The sequence below is a fragment of the Rhinolophus hipposideros genome (assembly GCF_964194185.1).
Source record: "Rhinolophus hipposideros genome assembly, chromosome: 20".
NCBI classification, from domain to species: domain Eukaryota; kingdom Metazoa; phylum Chordata; class Mammalia; order Chiroptera; family Rhinolophidae; genus Rhinolophus; species Rhinolophus hipposideros.
The window spans coordinates 38650133-38669682 of NC_138066.1; the positions used below are offsets into that span (position 1 = coordinate 38650133).

The 19550-nt window shown below is 53.3% G+C and overlaps 1 protein-coding gene across 5 annotated transcripts in view; it reads right to left on the reverse strand.

Annotated features, from left to right (window-relative positions):
* Positions 1 to 1011: 1011 nt before the first annotated feature.
* PLEKHM1 (pleckstrin homology and RUN domain containing M1) overlaps positions 1012 to 19550 on the reverse strand; it is a 45699-nt gene continuing 27160 nt past the window's right edge. For 3 of the 5 annotated variants that reach the window (XM_081028885.1, XM_081028886.1, XM_081028888.1), the window contains 7 exons: positions 19249 to 19519; positions 15449 to 16369; positions 12883 to 13028; positions 9249 to 9442; positions 4826 to 4889; positions 4113 to 4270; positions 1012 to 3271 (listed from right to left, as the gene is read on the reverse strand). In XM_081028885.1, the coding sequence (XP_080885011.1) occupies positions 3160 to 3271; positions 4113 to 4270; positions 4826 to 4889; positions 9249 to 9442; positions 12883 to 13028; positions 15449 to 16369; positions 19249 to 19519 (1866 nt within the window). In that variant the 3' untranslated portion in view covers positions 1012 to 3159. Of the gene's footprint in view, positions 3272 to 4112; positions 4271 to 4825; positions 4914 to 9248; positions 9443 to 12882; positions 13029 to 15448; positions 16370 to 19248; positions 19520 to 19550 lie in introns of those variants that run through there. The other 2 variants (XM_081028887.1, XR_013991951.1) reach the window with 2 other exon arrangements.

A 19550-nucleotide genomic window follows, 5' to 3' on the forward strand; every position in this document is an offset into this window, starting at 1 on the left:
TTTTCATATTATAATAACACAATGTTATCATTATCACTACATTTATTATGAGATGAGCTGTCCTCCTCTTTGGGTTGGATTGAGGTCTCCAAACCTTCCATCCTCCTTTAGGCAGGAGGGGGAAGGGAGAAACAAGTGTCTTCACAAGTACTTTGCTGAGGATGGAGGCACTGAGTCCAAAGGCAGGTCAGGTCACATGTCCCTAGGTCTCTGGTGGGTCTGCCTCCCCCAGACCCTCAAACCAAGTTCCACTTGTCTTCCCGGAGCCCACCACCTACTCTCCTGGAGGGAGGGGTGAGGCCCTTGAAAGAAGCTGGGCTCATGGGATGGGCAGAGGGTGCTCCCTCATAGCCTGAAGGGACAGGAAACTGAAGACTTGAATGTTGTCTTCTTCAGTCCCATTTTCCTGCAACCTGATTTCCCTGGGAATTAGTCTGTTTCCTTCTTCTGTACAAACAAAGAACACTGGTGGGCTTCCCCCTGCAGGGACCTCCTGGACTTCTGGATTCAGAGAAAGGTCTGCAACCAAGTAAAAGCCACTTTGAGCCCTGAATCAGGGGCCCTCCTCAAACAGCCTGTCCTTCTGGAGCCCCTTCTCTCTTGACCCAGTGGGAAATGCAGGACTGAGGTCGTACGTGTCCCAGTGTCAGGGGTCTGTGCTTTGACATTTAATGCACAGGAAAGAAGCCATCACGATGGGATTTCAGGCATCAGCTTCAGTTGTTATATACCAGTGTCTGTGAGTGAACCTCCCAAAGGCCCTGAAATCGGACCCCACAGGGGGTCCCTGCCTCCCCAGACTGGCAAAGGTGGCATATAGACTACCTGTGACTTCCTCTCTCCATGCCCACCACTAGCACACAAACCCCTTGCTTGCAAATGTTCCCCCCATCACACACACTCTCCCCTGCGCCTAGGGACTAACAGGACAGTGGAAGCCTCATCAGAGGGTAATGAATGGCCTGTGGTCGCCCCGAAACAGTGGTAGAATTAGGATTCAGAAGCCAGACCAGCGATTAGAAAGATCAGGTCTTTACTGCACAATCATTCAAAAATCGCCCAACAGCAGTTCCTTCAGTACATTGCAAAGCACTTCTCAGGGTCCGGGCCCCTCACTGCAAACACTTTATTGCATAACATGACATTTTAAAAATATGGTGTGAACTACTGAGGTTCACATCAACTTCCCATTGGAGGTGAGGGGGTTAAAGTCGCTCATCTGAAAGCATCAGCAGCAGCTTTTGGTAATGGGAACAGGGTTAGCTCTAATGCTACTCATCTCTGGGACAGCAAGGTTGGGGTGGACTGAAGGCGGCGCCTACAGGGCCTCACACCTGCTGTCTCCTAGGGTTCCTTCCAGAATATAGGATATATTCACAGGCCCGAGGAAACAGGGCCAGGCTAAGGTGGCACTGCCCACCCCATACTGGGTTCCTGCCCACTCAGAGATATGGGGCAATTCTGGCTCTCAGGAGGCTATTTCAGGTGGAGCATTAATGCTGCTGTCAGGGGGTGGGATGGAAGTAAGAATCCACTTTCCAGTACCCTAGGCTTTGCTGTACTGGGCCCAGGTGTGCACCATCTTCTGTGAGGGGACAGAGAGGCTGTGTGGCAGCCCTTTCCCCCATACCCACCTGCCTAGCACCTTCTGTTCTATTGCACAATTTACCCAGCTCCATAGGGCTGGGCAGGTGACTCAGCAGCCAAATCACCCCAAGGGAGAGGTGGGAGTAGGTTCATCTCTTGACAGTGACAGGCAGGTCTGCACCTGAGGCCCCCGATCCAAGCTGAGTGCAGAGAGGATGGCCAGAGGACCCCAGGGCTGAGGGGGAGGCCCACGGGGCCCAGGAGTGGTGGGGGAAGGCAGCAGAGAAATCATGCACCCCAAACCCCAAGGGTCTAAAGATCACTTGGAAAACAATTCCAGGATCCCATCCCACTTCAAGACCCCTTCAAAAGGCAATGGTGCTCCAATGAAACTGTCCAGTCTCTGGCAAGGACCCTCCTGGGTCAGTCCAGCAAAGCTGTGTGAATTCGTGGCTTTGTAAACGGAGATGAAGCCCCCTTCCACGAGGTGGCTTCTGCCACCGGTCCCTGCACATCTCAGCAACAGGGCTGGCACTCTTGGTGGAAGGACAGCGTCTCTGCTCCAGTGTGGGGCCTGGCAGTCATGGTGCAGAGGCTGTCCCCTGCCTGGGCTCGCTGCCCTGTGGGTCCAGACTACCTCTGTCCCAGGGTCCTCAGGCGGCAGTGGGTCCCCCGAGATCTGCAGCAGCATCCCCCACCCCGACAAGGATGCTTGTGTGTGGTAGGAGTGGGGGGCATGGGGCTCAGGGGAGGGCAAGATGACCACCCTTCCCTGGACCAAGGAAGGTGCAAAGTGCTGACAGTGCGGGTTCCAAGTCATTCCCTTTCTCCTGCAGTGAGCAAGATCCAGGCTACACAAGAGCCGGGGGCTCTGGGGAGAAAGGTGATGGGGGCAGGCAGTAGAGGGAGAGGAAGCAGGTGGTGATCAGGGCCGACCACGTCTGGCCCCATGGGCAGTTTGGCACGTTGCACTTGAGCAGTTGGCAGCAAGCGCCTGGTGAGGGTGAAGGAAAGGCACCCGGTCCAGCTGACGAGCTCTGTCCCAGGGGTGGTCTGCTCACCCGGCCACCCAGCCGCCTGCACACCAGGCCTGAGCGGTTCCTGCACATTTGCTCAGATGAGAATGCCTGGATTTCTTAGGTGACTTGTGTTGGGGTCAGAATAAAAAAATATTTTCTGTTCAAATGTGAAGGGAAAAAAAACCCACCTTAGAAAACTAGACCTTTTAGGAACGTGGAATTGAAAATGCGCCCCCAGTCTTGTTTCCACAGTGTATGAAGAGCCCTGAAGGAGGCGCCAGGCCAGTGAGGTGGGCTGGGGCTGATTAGTGCAAAGCCCCCTCCCCCGGGATCTCAAACAGGGGGCATCAGTTGGTGTCCCCATCTCCTGGAGCAGATATGGGGGTGTGGGGACGTCATCAAGGGCTCCCTCTGGTAGGCTCGTGCTCTGGTCACATCTGAGAGTCTTCCTGACAAGGGAGACAGCTGTAGCCAGGGCTGATGGCAGAGCCAGCTGGGATGGCTGAGCTGAATCCTCACCCCCACACCTCTGGGGTGGGGACAGGAGACTGCGTTAGGTGAGAGTGTTCTGTTCTTGGTACTTGCGCCGGCGGGCACAGCGGGGGCAGCCCTTTTTCACCACCGCCTGGCAGCTCTGGTGGAAGACGGTCTTGCATTCACCACACCTGAAAGAAAGCGGCAAGCGCGGCTTATGCCAACGGGCCGGAGGCCTCCCCGGGGCCAGCCAGTGTTCCTGCTCAGAACCCACAGTCAGGCTGTGCTCTACCCACAACCCCAGGCATGCAGGCACTACTTCTCCCTCTCGGGACAAAAAGATTCTTGCAGCAATGTTTACCCTAGGGCATGCAATGCCTGCTGGTGCTATTTCATTTTTTATAAATGCTGAGACTCACTAAATGACTTCCTATGTTTAAGACACTCTGCAGTGTGTCAAAAACTCAGGCCTAGGAATGTTTAGGGGCTGAATCCAGGACAGGGGACACCCACTGGAAATGAAGTAATGCTCCCACCAGTTCAGGCTTCCACTTCCACATGGGTTGGCATGGAGGTTTGATGGATGAATTTGTCCATTTGGAGGCTTCTGATAATGAGCGATAATGGGGGACAAGAACGATAATGACAGGAACAGAGGCAGTGGCAGGTACTACCCACCAGGTGCCCAGTTTGTGCTGGACCTTGTGCCGACACTTCAGGGCTGTACCTCTTTCAGTCCCTGTTCAACCCATTCACAGATGACAAAACTGAGGCCAAGGGAGGCCTCCCACTCAGAGAGCCAGCAGCCACCCCTTCTGCAGGAAGATGGATGGCTCAGTAGAGGCAGGGAGCCCTGTGAGGGCTTGTCTCGTGCCCTGAGCTGGACGGGGGCTGGTCATGGCCGTCTGGGGCGCCAGCTGGACCTCTCCACCCCGTGGCACCAGCACAGAAGGAAAGTCCTGTGTTCCTGCACGATGGCGCCAAATGCAGGCGCCACCCTGCAACACTGGGGCAGCTGCGGGTCCTGCATACCTCACTGTGGTGTCAAACTCAAAGGGGAAGATGATGTCACGGTGGTGGCAGATCTGACAGATGAAGCCACGCTGGGTACACAGGTCGCAGTGATAGATGTGCTGGGAGGCAAATTCGATCAGGGCCTTGAGGAACCCTTCATACACACCCTCCGCGATCTGTGGGGGCAAATGCAGGCCGTCAGGCCATGCAGGCAGCTGTGCTGCGGCTGTGGCCATCTGCCAGACGTGGCCTGCAGCTGTCCACGGCAACCTTCCCCATAGAAGTGTCTTTCCACTTGGGCAAGAAATCCTGCCCAGATCAGACTGAGCAATGCAGGCGTCAGCCCTTGTGCACACGGGGGGTAAGAGGCTTGACAGATGAGACCCAAATCCACTGTTCCCTCCCCTGACGAAAGGAATGTCCCAAACTCTCACCCCTGTGGCCTTTTCTCCCTCTGCCCTCCAAGCCGGGGACGAGTCCAGATGCAGGAAGGGGCTGAGGAATCCCTGTGATCCTGGGCTTTGCTGCAGTGCCTGCTTATTCCGGGGGGGTGGGGACTCACTCACTGTCCCAGGAAGCAAGGGAGAGTGGGACACCCGTTCTGAGATTCTGAACAGCTGAAGACTGCTGTCTTGCCTCAGTGAACTCAGGCCTCAACACCCCCATCTCCCTTTCTGATTTCTCCAGGAATGGTGTCCCTCTAGAGAGGTCTGGGGGGGTGACATTCTCACCTGCTGGAGGTCAGCGACACTGTACTTGTGGGGAGACTCCAAGAGATAATTCCTGTGGTTGAGCCTTCAAAGAAAACACAAGAGGTTCCTTAGAAGGGTTTCCAAGCCTGGGGCTCAACCCTGTGTTTGTTTCCCTCTCTCAGCCTGCTGACGGTGGAAACACCTCCTGCCTGGGCCAGGTACTGGTGAGCAGCAGCCAGCCGGCCTGGGCGTGGGACCGGGGCTCCCAGGTGACTAGCTGTTGGGACCCTGGGTGAGTTCCTTAACCTGCTTGCACCTCAGGTTTCCTCACCTGAGAAACGGAGCTGTTTTGAGGATTAAATAATTTATTTAAAGCATTTGGCATAGTGCCTAGCACATAGTAAACACTGAATAATTATCTGCTATATTGATAATATTGTATTGCATAATTGAAATCTGCTAAGAGTACAACTTAAAATGTTCTCCCCCCAAAAACTGTGACTAAATAAGGTGATGGGAGTGTTAATTAACCAGATGGGAAGAATCCTTTCACGGTGTGTACATGTATCAGATCCTCAGGATGCACGCTTGAAATATCTTACAATTTTATTTATTAATTATACCTTAATGAGACTGAAAATTTAAAAAAATTTAATGGCATAAAAATTAAATACATGTCTATAAAAAATAATAATGAGGAGGATGAAAGGTTGGTACCAGGACCTGGGTTGAGAGCTTTATATACAGCAACTCATTTAATCCTCACAGTAATCCTGTGACGCTGGCACTATTATAACACCCATCTTGAGAAGGAGAGGCAATGGAGGCACAGAGAAGTTAAGTAACTGGCCTGTGGTCACACAGCTAGTAGGTGGAGTTTGAAAGCAGGATCCTGTTTGGCTCCAGAGCCTGCATCCTTACCCATCCAGTGAAAGCCTATAGGTATTAGCTGTTGTCATTATTGCCACCATTACATGCCAGGGACAGTGTTGGGGACAGAAATGCACAGGGCATGGTGTCCGCCTTCCTGTAGCCCCTGGTCTAGCTGAGGGACAGACATTTAAGCAGCTGGTTTCGGTGCTACATGAGAGGAACTGAGACCTGTCCTAAACACCACGGCAGATCCTGTTTCAGAGGTGGGGTGGGGAGGCAGGGAGACAGGACGAGGCTCAGCCACCAACTTGGCTCTTGTGTCCACCTCGCCAGTGGCAGAGATCCCGAGGGTTACATCCTGAGGGGAGGAGAGGAAACACCTGCAGAAATTCCCCGGTACAAAGCCTTCCTGGCCTTGCTGCATGTGTCTTCATGGTGCTATAGGGGAGCTTTGAAGGGGAGAATATTCCAAGTCCAAGAAAGCTTGGGACACCTGGGGGCAGGATGGGGCCAGGCCCTGGGGCATCTGGAATGAGGGCTTGGCCATGGCTCTCCCCACTGCCTCAGTTGTGGGCCAGGGGAACTCAACCCAGGGCAGAAATGGCAAGTCCCACCAAGCAGCTGGGTAGGCCACACTGCGTTCCGTGGGGTGGCGACACTGCCGACTGGCCGGTCAGTTCGCTATGCTGGTCTCCCCCGGAAAATCCCAGCTTTCTGGGAACAGGAAGCCACCATTTATCACCAGGAAAACACGGGGGTGGGGGGGTACACAGGCTGTTCCTGAGCTGGCAGGAAGGGTGGAGCTGATTTGAATGGAGCGTCACCTCTGTCATCTGCCCTCTGCTCAGTCATGGAAGCCCTGGGGGCCAGCCAGACCCAGAGCCACTGGATGAGCCACTGTAAGCCACTGGCCGCTGGGCCGGTCACACTTAGAGAGACCTTACGACTGAAGTGGGAGGTGAAGTCAGGGAGGAGCTCCCTTTGCCAGTGGCAGCCCCCGGGCGAGGTCCTCTGAGAGAAAGGGGATCCCACATCCCAGACCTGTCCATTCCTTCTCGTCCTCTCACCTTCTACCCTGGGCAACTCACCTCCCAGGAGAAGTGCTGTACCAGCCTGTGCCCCACTGCTGCCAACCTGGGTCTTTTCTAAACTGATCAGAAAAGACCAGTGACAATGTCATGCTCAAAGCCCTTCAGTGGCTCCCAATGCAGGCAGAATAAACCCCAACGCCTTTGGTGTGGCACACAGGACCTCGAGGTCTGCACCCACAATCAGACTGCACTGAGCCCCTCGTAGGTCCTAGTGAGCCACACTCTCCTTCCGCCCCCCCGCCCCCCGCACCTTAGCCAGGAAAGCCGGGCCCCTCTTCCCCTTTCTTCTCTTTAGTTCCTCTTTTAAGCCCTGTTTCACTATGTACGGGATGCTATTTGTGCTGCAGCAACGCTGTCTCCCTGTGTGTAGGACAGAGCGAGGGCTGGAGCATGCTCTGACAATACCGACGAGGATGGGGCTGGAGAAGGGGTGCGCCCAACTTCTGGCCTGACTCTTTCATACTGTTTGAATACCACCTTTATAAAGAAGAAAAGCATATTATTTCTTAATGAAATTTAAAAAAAAAAAGAACTCCACAAACCCTCAGCTCAGACACCATCTTCTCCGGGAGCCTCCCTGGCCCTCTGGGCCCTGCCAAGGCCGGGTCAGATACCCTCCCTCACGGCACATGCCATGATGATCCAGGGCCATCTGTCTGCCTATCTGTGTCCCTTCTCAGACTCGGAACCCCTCACATAGACTTCACCACAATGCGACTCGGGAAGGTCACGTGAATACAGCGATGACTCGCACATTTTACAGACAAGAAAGCTGAGGCTCAGAGACTTGAAGCAATTTCCCCAAAGCACACAGTGGGTCTGAGGCCAGGCCAAGTCTGCTCTTGTGCTCTTTCCCCTATCCGTGCTGCTTCTAGAATGGGACTTCCACAGGCGTGGCTCTGTTCTCACAGGCCGGGTACATAGTAGGTGTATAGAGCTGTCGCCAAAGGATGAGGACAGCAGGGCCAGGGAGAAAGAAGAGGGACTGCCCCAGCACCCAGCACAGGCCAGCCCAGACAGGTCAGTGAGGACGATGACCAAACCATGTCAGCAGCGTGGGGCTGAGGGAGTGGGAACAGCTCCCAGGACTCATCCTGCAGGCAGCTGATCTACTCAGGTCTGCAGAGACCGCCCCCCGACTGGGTCAGGTGATGAGGTCCCACCTGAACCCACAGATTTCACCACCCGGGTCATGGTAGGGGGCAGACTCTGAAGCCCTGGGTCCTGGAATGTCAGAAAGGATGGGAGTGAGTGAAGACGCAGGCACCCAGCTGATGGCTGAGATGTGCAGAGCCTCTCAGGGAAGCAGCCTTCTAGGGTCCGATAGTGGCCCCCAGAGGGCTCTCTGTGCTTCCAGGCACTGCAAGAGAGACCTTTGCTAAGAGAGCTCCCTGCAGCAGCCCTCTCCTTGAGAGCCCCGGGGGACCTGCACTGGGCACTGCCCTGGCCCCGCAGAGCCAGGCCTGAGGAGGCACAGCCAGTCAGACAGTGGTCTCTGTGCCAGCCCTGTGGGGAGGGTGGCTAGAGGTGGGATGTGGATGGGCTTGTGAGCTGCTCCAAGCCCCCACAAACACAATGAAAGCCACCTGGGTGGTGGGCACCAGCTCCTCTACCTGAGGCCTGCCCTCCTGAGGGCCCCAGGATAGCACAGTCCCATGGAGGCCGCAGCCTGGGCTGTGACCTAGGGGCTAGGAGATATTTATGACCGGCACAGAAAGACCCTCTAAGCCAGTGCTGCAGTCCAGTGTCACCTCCCACCCCTGAGCAGGCCCCCAGGCCCCGGATACCTGGAAGCTTCCTGAAGGGCATCCCGAGGGTCCCACCCCAATCTCGCCCTCTTCTGGGGAAGGGAGGGGCCAGGGCAACTCATCCTTGGTGGTCTGGTCCTCGCTTGCTTCTACAGCCTTCCTCTCACCGCACGCCCCACTTCCCTCCTCACTCTCTCTGAAGTTTGCTCTGTTCTTCCCACATATGAGGCCTTCATTCATGGCCCATGCACATCATTCTTTCTGTCTGGAACACTCTTTCCTGTTTCGCTTCCCCTTTCTACTCCTACTCATTTTCCAGGTTTCACCTTAGATGCCAGTTCCTCCAGGAAGTCTTCCGCCCCGCCCCCATCCTCCAATCCACTTCGACGTTTCCCTTTGTACTTCCAGGGCCAACCTCTCTCTTCTGGCCCTCAGCCCTGGCCATAGCTGCTGGCTGATTCATCTGCCTTTCCTTCAAGAGGGTAGGACCCAGGCCTACCTTGCCCTGCGTTGGATCCCACACACCTAACCCAGTACTGGGCACTGAGTACATTCTCAATAAATATTTATTGAATGAATGAATGAATACATGAACAAATAAAAGCCATTCCTAAAGCATGTGGTAATTTCCTAGGCCCAACAGGCAGATCTCCGCCCAGCCCTGGCATTTCTCCCAAGAGGACATGTTGAGTATGCACTGACCCCTTGTGTGTGCGTGCGTGTGTGTGTATGTCCGTGTCCAGGGCTCACCTCTTGCTTAGCTCCTTCAGGGCTCCACTTCGGCACAGGCCCAGGTAATCCCCCAGAAGCTTCAGCTGCTCTCGGCTCCTCCCAATGAGGTGCATTCGCTCCTCGTGCTCATACAGAGATGCGTTGACCAGCTGCAGGTTGATGAGGGGCTGGGCCCGGATGTGCATCAGGAACTTCAGGGCCTGCCGGCAGATCTGGGGGCACCACCAGGGGGCGGGGGTAGGAGAGAAAGGCCATCCAGTGAGCACCTCTGGGCTAGACACTGTATTACCTACTTATTCACTCACCCTGCCACCACTCTCCAAGGGAACTGGTGCCATCTTCATTTTACAGATGAGGACACTGAGGTTGACATAGATGAAGTGACTTGGTCTAGGTCCACAGCTCATAAAAGCCAAGATTTGAAACCAATTTATCTGACCCTCAAGACTACTCTCCCTCCATGGAATCAGCTGGTGCCCCTCCCAGACCATGTTGGGATGGAGGAGGGGCCCCTCTCCTCCTGGGCCTCACAGACCCTTTCCACTTTTTCCTGTTCTCCCAGCCCCCATCTTCCTGACTAAAGGAAACAGTCCCCTAGGCCGACTTAGGAATCAGGTGATGGGTCTGAGTCAGGCTCCAACCACAGGAAGCCACAAATCCAACACAGCTTAACAAGAGGTGTCCGCAGTTCCATCAGTTCTCACAGGCAGTACCACCCAGGGCTCTCCCGAATCTCCATGTGGAGTTGCGTGATCAACCGCACCTGATAGGGCGTTGAAGGCGCTACCCTCAGGCTTGATCCGAATGCCAAAGCCAATTCTTGTGCACAGACTCTTTGCTAGACGCTGGGCTAAGGACCTTGACCACAGCCTTTCTTCATCCTTTTAACAACCCGAAGGGAAAGTGGAGCCCCGGTCTGGACTGAGGTGTCGTTTCTGCACACCAGGCTGCCACACTAACTAACCAGTAGCCTCTCTCCCCTGCAGTCTCCCCCTTGCTGTGATAAGAAGGATGGAGGAGAGGAGCTGCCTCCACTGCCCACTACCACCACGTAGTGGTTAGGAGTCTGGCTTTCAAGTCAGAATTGGATTTGAATCCTGGCTCTGCCATTTCCTAGCTATGTGACCTTGTAAAACTTCCTTAAAGTCTCTGTGACTCAGTTTCCTCATGTGCAAAATACAAACACCTATATCCGGGGATTATTATAAATTTAGATGAAAAGATAATCTACATAAGCTCCTGGCATGTAGCATATGCTCAGTAAATGGGGGCTGCCATCAGACTCTGAACGCCTGTTGCAGCCCCGTTGTCCCCTGGAGGGTGGGGGATGTAACAGGGCCCTCAGGAGACTGTTACCCTGGGGGGCTATCTCCCAGGTCCACTAGCATCTCTTGCTTCCCCCAGCAATGGCCAACTCCTTCTTTCCCACTGCCTAGAGCCCTGAGGTAGCAGTGCCCAGACGATGGGCAGCCCGCTGGCAAAGCTGCAGTGACTCCGGTCAAGCTGCTCTTCCCAGCCCTGCCCACGACAGCCTTAGGCCTTGGGTGAGGCTCAGGTGAAATAACACACAGGAATGTGTGCTATAAACTGCCAGGCGCTGCAGACGGGCAGTGGTTTTGTGCTCCCCAGGGACTGTTTCTATCCTGTGGGCGTGGAGGAGACAGACAAAGAAAGAAGCTCCAGTCCTGGGCTCACATCCTGCTAAGCCAGGCAGGCCTTGTACAAGTGGGTCAGCCGGAGTGGGAACGGTGAGTAGGCAATAGGTCCCTAACCCGCGAGCCAGCCACTTTCCAGTTTGAATTTCCCTGTCTTTCCCAAGCCAGGGATCTTTGAGAGAGCGTAGGATATTTCCTGATCTCAGGTATGCTGAAAAAATATTGTAATTTTCTAGTGGGAAAGGAAGTAGCACAAAAATTATAGCAATGAATAAGGAGATGGCTCAACAGAAGTATCGGGTGTTGTAAACACTATGTTTTATGGCCAAAGGGTTCTTTGCATTTGTGGTGACTTTGAGATTTCATTTCCTCCATGTAGTGAAATCCTTAACCCTCAGGGTAGGGGTGAGGATGATGTAACCAACCAAAAGGCCCAAGTGAAGCTAACGTCTCTGGGGTTCCTGTCCCCGGGGGTGGAGGCTGGGGTGGCACAGACTCTCGGCATCACGCTCCTTGCGCTCTGATGAGGACACAGCCACATCCCAGGCCTGCACAGCCAGTAGGCCTGGGTCTCGACAGAAGCTAATAGCTTCTTCCTTGTGTTTCTGTGTCTGTCTTAGCAAAAATCTATGCTTTTAGGAGAGAGCCACATTTGTGCCCCTTGAGGTAAACCCTGGCCCCATGAATTGGGGGGCAGAAGGTGTGCAGGTCTCAGGAGAGGGGAAGGGCACTAATGTCTAAGTGACACTAAGTGTCTAAGGGCACTCCGTCTAAGTGACTGTGGGGCGCTGCCTCCTTTAGTCCTCACACAAGCCCAAGACACTGTTATCAATCCCCATGCAAACAAGGAAGCTGAAGTTAAATAATTTGCTCATGGTAACAGCTAGAAAAGTGGGTAAGCTCAGTGGGCAAAGAGGAAAACCTGAATGATCTTAGAGTGTATCTCATTCAAAAGCAGTTGGTGAACACAAGAAAGTACCCAAGATGTAATACTAAGTATACAAAGCATGTATGGGTCCAGCATAATCCCAACTTGACAAAAAGTAGATGCGTACGTAAAATGCACGGTGTGGACAAAAAAGGGCGCTGTAGTAAATTTAACCGAAAGTAACCTCACAGGGTGATCTGATCACAAATTCCTAACTGGGCAGGCATGGTGGCCATCATGCCCCAGGCAGAAAACTTCTTTAGTAAAGGGCTTCTCTTTGCCTCAAGCAGCCCTGTCCATTGTTTCTGTGCAGCTAGGTTAACACACCTTAGAAATGCTCCCTTTCAGATCCCTCTTTCTAAAGCACGACCACCCTCAAGAGAGCGTATAATCTTAACTAATCTGTAAAATCCCTGCCTTGCTCTCTCCCACCTTCACGTCCTCTTCCTTACGTTCCCTCCTTAATCCCAAATGTATAGAAGAAAATGCAAAACTGTCATTCTCTGGGACATGTGAGGTCTTGCTCCCTGGCAATTGTCGTCAGGTTGGCTCATAAGTTGTCATTAAAAAATTCTTTACAGGTTCTTTCAACAATAGAAAGGGCTGACTGCTCCACGGGGGAAGTGCAGCCAGCTGACCAGCCAGTCTATCCATCCACAGCCATGTATCCACCCATCCATATATCTATCCTCTCCCTCCATGTATCTAAGCTATCGTATCTATCCTTGCTTTCCATCCATCCATCCATCCATCCATCCATCCATCCATCCATCCATCCATCCATCCAGTTGCTGGTACCTTAAGCAGCTTTGTCTGGAGCTGTGGGGAGCTGCAGAGGGCCATCCTCAGACCCCCACCTGAGGACCAAGGCAGGCACGGACAGCGCTGCCTAGGGGCTGTAGACCGGCACTGAGTTTTTCCTTGGTCAGCTCCCCCACATCATGGGGCCTGAACCAGGGACCCTGGCTTTTTAGAGCTAAAGTCCTCCCAACAGATGGACAGCAGCAGCGAAGAGGAGTGACCACTCAGCAGCCCCGTGTGGCCACGACAGGTTGGGCTCGAGACTTACAGGGCGCTTGGTGAGGTCCCAGTTGTGGATGATCCTGGCGGGAATCACTGAGACATCATCTTGGTGGCAGATGTCACAGTAATAGAGGCCAGAGAAGGCACAGAGCTTGGGTCGTACAAATGAGAAGCCGATCTGCCGGGAGCAGCCTGGGTGGGGAGAAGGATGGTGGGAGTGAGTAGCGGTGGGGGCCAGAGTCAGCTCCTGAATAACACAAACTACTGAGGTGGACAGGGCTTGCTATTTAAGGTAAATATGGAGATAAAAAAGGAGAGTACAAAGATAAGAACCACCATCACTCATGTTCTCACCACTCAGAATCAACTATGTTAATCTTTACAGCAAAACACTGTAAGAATTACCATCGCCATTTTATAGCTGAAGGAAGTGGCGCACAGATGTTAGGAAACCTGCCAGTCACACGACGATGAAGTGGCACTAGGACTCCAAGTTGGGCTGCGTTGGTCCTAGAGCCTGCGTTCCTTTATACCTGGCTGCCTTGCTCAGTGTTCCTAATCCTTGCTCACCATACCCACCTCCTCTAGGGCCCCGCTCCACTGGGGCCCAGAAATGGAAGCAACCAAGTACAGGGCCTCAGCAAGCAGAGAAGGAGCTAGGGACACAGGGTCGGCCCCAGGGAGTGGGGGGAAGGCAGAAGGAAGCAGAGCAGTCTGGAAGCCGCCTGGTGCGAGCTTGAAGCCAGAGCTGCCCGATACTTCAGGACAGAGGTGCAAGGCCCAGCTTCAGCCCTCAGCTGGAGGTCCCTCCGACTGGGGGCAGAGGGAGTGGGAGTGGGGCGTGCCTAGGGTAAAGCAAAGGCCTGGCTCAAATCCTGACACACGCCCAGCCTCCCATGGAGCAGAGGAAAAAGTCCTCCGGCCTCAAGACTAGAAGGGCCAGCTCTTCTGCTTACCAGCTGCGTCATCCTGACCTTCACTAAATATTTGCCAGGTTCTAGTTCAGTAGCTGTACAAGTTAGCTACTACTGGTTATTTTGTGGGGTTATTCGAAAGTGTAAATGAGACAGGTTTTGAAAGGGCCCTGCAAACTATGCAATACAAGCCAAATGGCAGTGGCTGGTATCTGCTTGGCCACTGAGCTGTGCTTGCGGGAGGAGAGGAACCCCAAGCTCCCCAGTTCCAGTCTTGCCGGCAGGCTGGCGGATGGCAGGCATGGTGAGAGCTGCCCCCACCAGTGTTCTTTCACACCCACAAGTGTAAATTGTCTGGCAGGAGGAGAGGGGTGAGCAGGGGCTTGAAGAGGTTTCCACAGGACGCTCTGCTCTGCCTAGCGTCTCCCATCCTCCAGGGGTACTGGACTGCAGACCACTTCCTTCCAGACGCCTGAAGCAGGCTTTCCCCTCCAGTCCCACAGCCTCCACCCTGACAGAGCAGCTCCTAAAGAGCTTGTAGCCAAATCTCCTGCCTTGGCACTCTGCATCAGACAAGCTCCTCACACTTCACCCAGAGGCCCCAGGCTGGACTGGGGAGAAGAGCTGAAGACGGAAGGTGAACAGTGGCATATCACAGCCTGGCAGGGGAGGGGAGAGGGCCTACGGGCACCGGGCTAAGAGCACAGGTTCTGGGACCATCACGATCCTCATGTCCCTCTGCCACTTACTAACTGTGTGAATTTGGGACAAGATTCTTATCAGCCCTGTTACTCGGTTTCCTCAGCTATAAACAGATAATAGTAGCACCTATCCGTACAGGGTGGGTGAGAGGATTAAATAAGACATCCAAATAAAGCATCTGGCCCAGTGCCCAGCACAGAAGAGTTAGATTTGATGATGATGATGATGATACAGCAGATGGGTCTTGGAATAACATCCATAATGTATTCTTACTCAGAAAAAAACCAACTTGCAAAACAATATATATGCAGCTGCGCTGTCTGACACAATGCCACCAGCCACAGGTGCCCTTTGAAATGCATTAGGTTGGTGCCAAGGTAATTGTGGTTTAAAAGGTTAAAAATAATTGCAAAAAACCGCAATTACTTTGGCACCAGCCTAATAAATCCATTTCAATGAAATAAAATCAGAATTCAGTTCTTTAGTTACACTCGCCACGTTTTAAGTACCCAGTAGCCACATGGGGCTGATAGCTCCCGTACGGGACAGCACAGATCTAGGTCATTTTCATCATTACAGAAAGTTCTATTGGACAGTGCTGAATAGTATGAGCCCATTTTTATAATTAAAAAACAAACAAACAGCTGTGTGTACTTGCAAAAGCATGCAAAAATATTTGAAAGGGTACCATGCAGGTTCCAGAAGATGATAATATAGTAACATGGTAAGGAAGCGAGTGGAGAGCTTAGCTCCCTGGAACCCCTGAGCAGAGAGCAGTGCTCAGCAGAGCTGCCACCCACAGGTCCCACCCCTCAGCAGGAGGTGCCAGGAAGGGGCTGCTTGGAGCAAACAGCCCCATTTGCTGCAACACCCCAGTGATGGGATGGGGGCACTCCTGGAGGGCTGGGAAGGGGTGCAGAGCTGAAGCAGGAACTCCACCACAGGAGGAGGGAGGGAGGCTGGCCTACTGGGGGTGGTGGGAGGGCAAGTCGGCACCTGCGCAGAAGCAGCCCTGGGAGTCCAGGCCCTTCTCCGTGGGGATGGCCACCAGGTACTGCAGCAGGAAGCCATTCTCCCTGGTGGCGAACTTCAGCACCTCCTGACAGTTTTCATCCAGACTCCCACCCAGGGTCACTGCCTCCTCGGCCGTCTCCAAGTAGGACGCCAGGACCTTGCGCACCAGATCTCTCCACAGAGCGGCCTCCTCGGCATTGCCGGCCTGCAGCTTCAGGGTGGCCTTGGCCGTGATGATTTTGAAGAAGGCCGGGCCCCCGAGGCTTGTGTCTGGCAGGATATCCCGGATGGTCTCGACTCCATGGCTGTCGCATAACATCTTTTCGTTGTTTCTCACGCGAAAGCATTTCAGAGACTCCAAGGACAGAGAAAAAATGTAGGGCGTCCAGGTCCTGTCTGAATACAGGTACAGGAGGGATTCTTTAATAGCATCTGGCTCGGGAACTTGGGCGAAGGACCAATCCAACTGCACGCCCGGGATGGTCTCGGGCTCCGTGAGCAGGTCCGAGCGGGAAGGGAGGCCATCCTCAGGGGCCTTTGGGGGATCGTCGGGCAGCTCGGGGTACTGGATGTTCACCCACTCGTCGTCCTGCTGGGGCCGGCACTTCTGCAGGGCCTCCCGCACCCGGTCCAGCCAGTCCTCCGCCTCATCCTGGGAGGACGCACGCAGGGTCAGCTTCTTGCTGGAGAAGACCAGCTCGAAGCGACCGTCGCTGTGTGCCGGCCCCACAGAGTCACAGCGCAACAGGGAGCAGTTCTCCACACAGGTGCGCTCCTCGCCGCTTAGGTAGAGGCGAAACTCCAGGGGGGAGAGCTCGCAGAAGAGTTCCTTCCAGATGCCCATTGCCCCCCGCCGCTCCAGTGTGCCCAGCTTCAGGAGACCCCGGAAAGGGTTGGACAGTCCTGGAGGCAGAAAGAGGCACATTAGACAGTGGGCTTGCCACTTTACTACCCGAGAAAACCTCTGGAGCCCAAGGTCCTGCCGTGGGTGTGGACAAGGGGACGCCACCAGAACGCAGGCCAGCCACGGGGCTGCTTGGGAACAATTGTTTGAGTGCCTCCAGCCCATTCTCTCTCAGCTGTTGACCTTGTTTCTGAATTTCACAGAAAATAAAAACACCCAAAAGATTACCTCCGTATGCCCCCGTGACACCTCCTCCACGCCCAGCGTCTGTACGCACATTCTGCTTCCTCCTGTCACCAGGGGTGAACTGACTGTGCTTCTGTTTGAGGCCAACCCCTCCATTTGTACAGGGGTCCCTGCTCTCCCTGCTTACTCAAGGACAAGGACATCTCTCCAGCAATTCTCCCTCCCTCTCCTGTGTCCTTGTGTACACACACACACACACACACACACACACACACCTCCTGTCTTTAAAAATACCTCTTGACTCCACTCACATCTCTAATTACCATCCTGTTTCTCTGTCTCCTTCACAGAAAAACTCCCGAGGCGGTGCTATTATAGAACTATCTCTAGTTGCCCTGCTCCCATTCCTTCTTGAACCTGCTCCAATCAGGCTTTTGTCCCCTCCTTCCACTGAAACAGCCATCACAAAGGCCACCAGGTCCTCCTTGTGGCCAAATTCAAAGGCCAATCCTCGGTCCCCATCTGGCCTGACCAGTCAGCAGCACCGGACACAGCTGAGCCCTCCTCCCCTCGTGAAACACCTCCCTCACTTGGTTGCTGAGACCTCACTCTTGGTTCTCCACTGTCACTGGACACTCTGTCCCTTGGGCTCACTCCTCCTCTCGCTGCCCTCTCAATTGTTGTGCTCCAGAGCGCATTCCTGGGTCCTGCCCTCTTCTCCACGTATACCACTTCCTAGGTGATCTAACCTAATCTCAGGGCTTGAGGCCAACAACTCCCCAGTTCTTTAGCTTGGACCTTGCCCTTGAACTTCAGATTCAGATCTCCATCTGCTCCACGCAAGTCTAACAGGCTTCTCAAAGTGGATTAGGTGTAAAAATGCCTTCCTGATTCTCCCACTCCAAACCTGCTTCTCTCCTGATGTTCATCTCATAAAACAGCCAACTTCATCCTTCCAATTGCTTGGGCTAAAAACCTTGGACTTGCGCTTGATTTTCTTTCTTTCACACCCCACATCAAATCCACCAGCATATCCGACTGGCATATCCAGACTCTTCCACTTCTCACTACCTCCGGAACCACCTCATGAGTTCAGGCCACTGTCATCCCTCGCCTGGGTTATGGAAATACCCTCCTAACTCTCCCCCTCTGCAGTCCTTCAACATATGAGCCAGGATGACTCCCCCATCTAAAATGTAAGTCAGATCATGCCCATCAGCTTGAAACCCTGCAATAGCTGCTATCTCCCTCGGAGCGAAAGCCCAGAGGCATGCCATCACTCTGACCTCATCTCTAACCACCTCCTTTCCAGTCCTCTCTTCCAGCTATTCTGATCTCCACTGTTTCCTGGACACGTCAAGCACGTTCTCATTGCAGGATCTTTGCATTTGGTCTCCCTGCTTGAACCAGAGATGGTCTTGTGCCTCCTTTCCTCCCTTCTTTCACATTTCTTCAAATGTCACCTGATTTTTGAGGCTCCCTTGGCCACCCTATATGAAATAGTGCACTCCCCACCTTGGTACTCCCTGGTTTATTGTTCCCCATAGCTTTTACAATCACCTGCCCATAGTATACATGTATGTTTACTTGGTAATTTTCTTATTTCCTATCTCTCACACTAGAATGAAAGTCCCATGAAGACAGGGACTTTGCTGTTTCCTGCCGTGTCACTAGCATCTGAAACAGCGCCTGACACATCACAGGTGTTAATAACTATTTGCTGAGTGAGTGAGTGGGTGCCCACGTAGCACACACTGCTCAATGCTCCCTGATCCCGGAGGACCTACTGCCAACCAAGAGATCCAAAGCATACACAATTCTCTCTCTCTCCGCCTGGACCAGCCTTGGAGATTTCAAACCATTGCAGTGGGTCTTCCTACCCGTCAGGAAACCCGATGGCCAGGCACAAAGCTCACCTCCTCTGGCATGGTTACAACCATTGTGTAGGTTTTTCTGACAGGAAAACCTACAAGAAGCCAGCGTGGCGATCAGGAGTCTACCCATACTCCCTCTCTCAGCCAGGCCCCCAGGAACTTGGCCAGAATTCTCTGCTGGGTCATTATAAACAGAAAATGAGACAAAGAGACTGAGTCTAGGGCACACTTTTTTGTTTGTTTGAAAGAGGAAGCCCATTTATGAGGGTTACAGAAAAATTTGGTTATGGCTATTTAACGCTTTCTGGAATGTCACAGGGTGCTACATGCGATCCAGCTGGCCTCATTGTAAACAGCACAGGGAGGACACTGAACAAACAGTTGACCTGATTAAGTCCCCAGAGCTATTGAGTAAACTGCCTAAGATAAAGGCCTTGGGAAGGAGCACTTGAAACTCCTGGGCCTTCAAGAGGCAGGGTTTTCTCTGGGCGACAGACAGAATCAAGGGTTCTGTAAAATAAGGTTTATAGGGTAGCTTCAGAGAAAATGTTTTCCATTCCAATATACGAAACAGTATTTTTTACTCTATAGGCAATTTGGAGCATAGCATTAATAAGACTGTATGAGAAAACGTACTCCTTTTCCTGAAATGCTTTCCTGAATTACTCAGCAAGGGTGCTCCTCATTACATTTTGGGATGAGTCTTTTCTTGTGAGAAGACACCACCCAACTGGTAATGGAAAAGAGGACTTCAGAACTGCTTTGTGACGGGCAGCGTCCCTGCAGTGAGGCCACCCCAGAACTCTGCCGTCACCTACCCATCTGCCGGCGGTGCACCACCCTGAAGTTCTTATGCTCCTGCAGAGCGGCTGTCTTGCTTTTCCCGCTTTCTGGAGAAGGCACACAAGCCTCGTCTAACGCTCCCATGGAGGAGCTCTTTCTTGGTCCTTGAGAAAAATGCCTGAGAAGACCAGGCCCTGACTCTGGAGACCCTCTGGAAGAAGCTACGGAGCCATGTGAAGGGCTCTCTGTTGCTGGTTCCTGGGGAGGCCGGTAGAAGTCATCTTCTGAGATCCAGCTCTTGCTTTTCTATTGGGAAAGAAGTAAAGACATAGGCTGT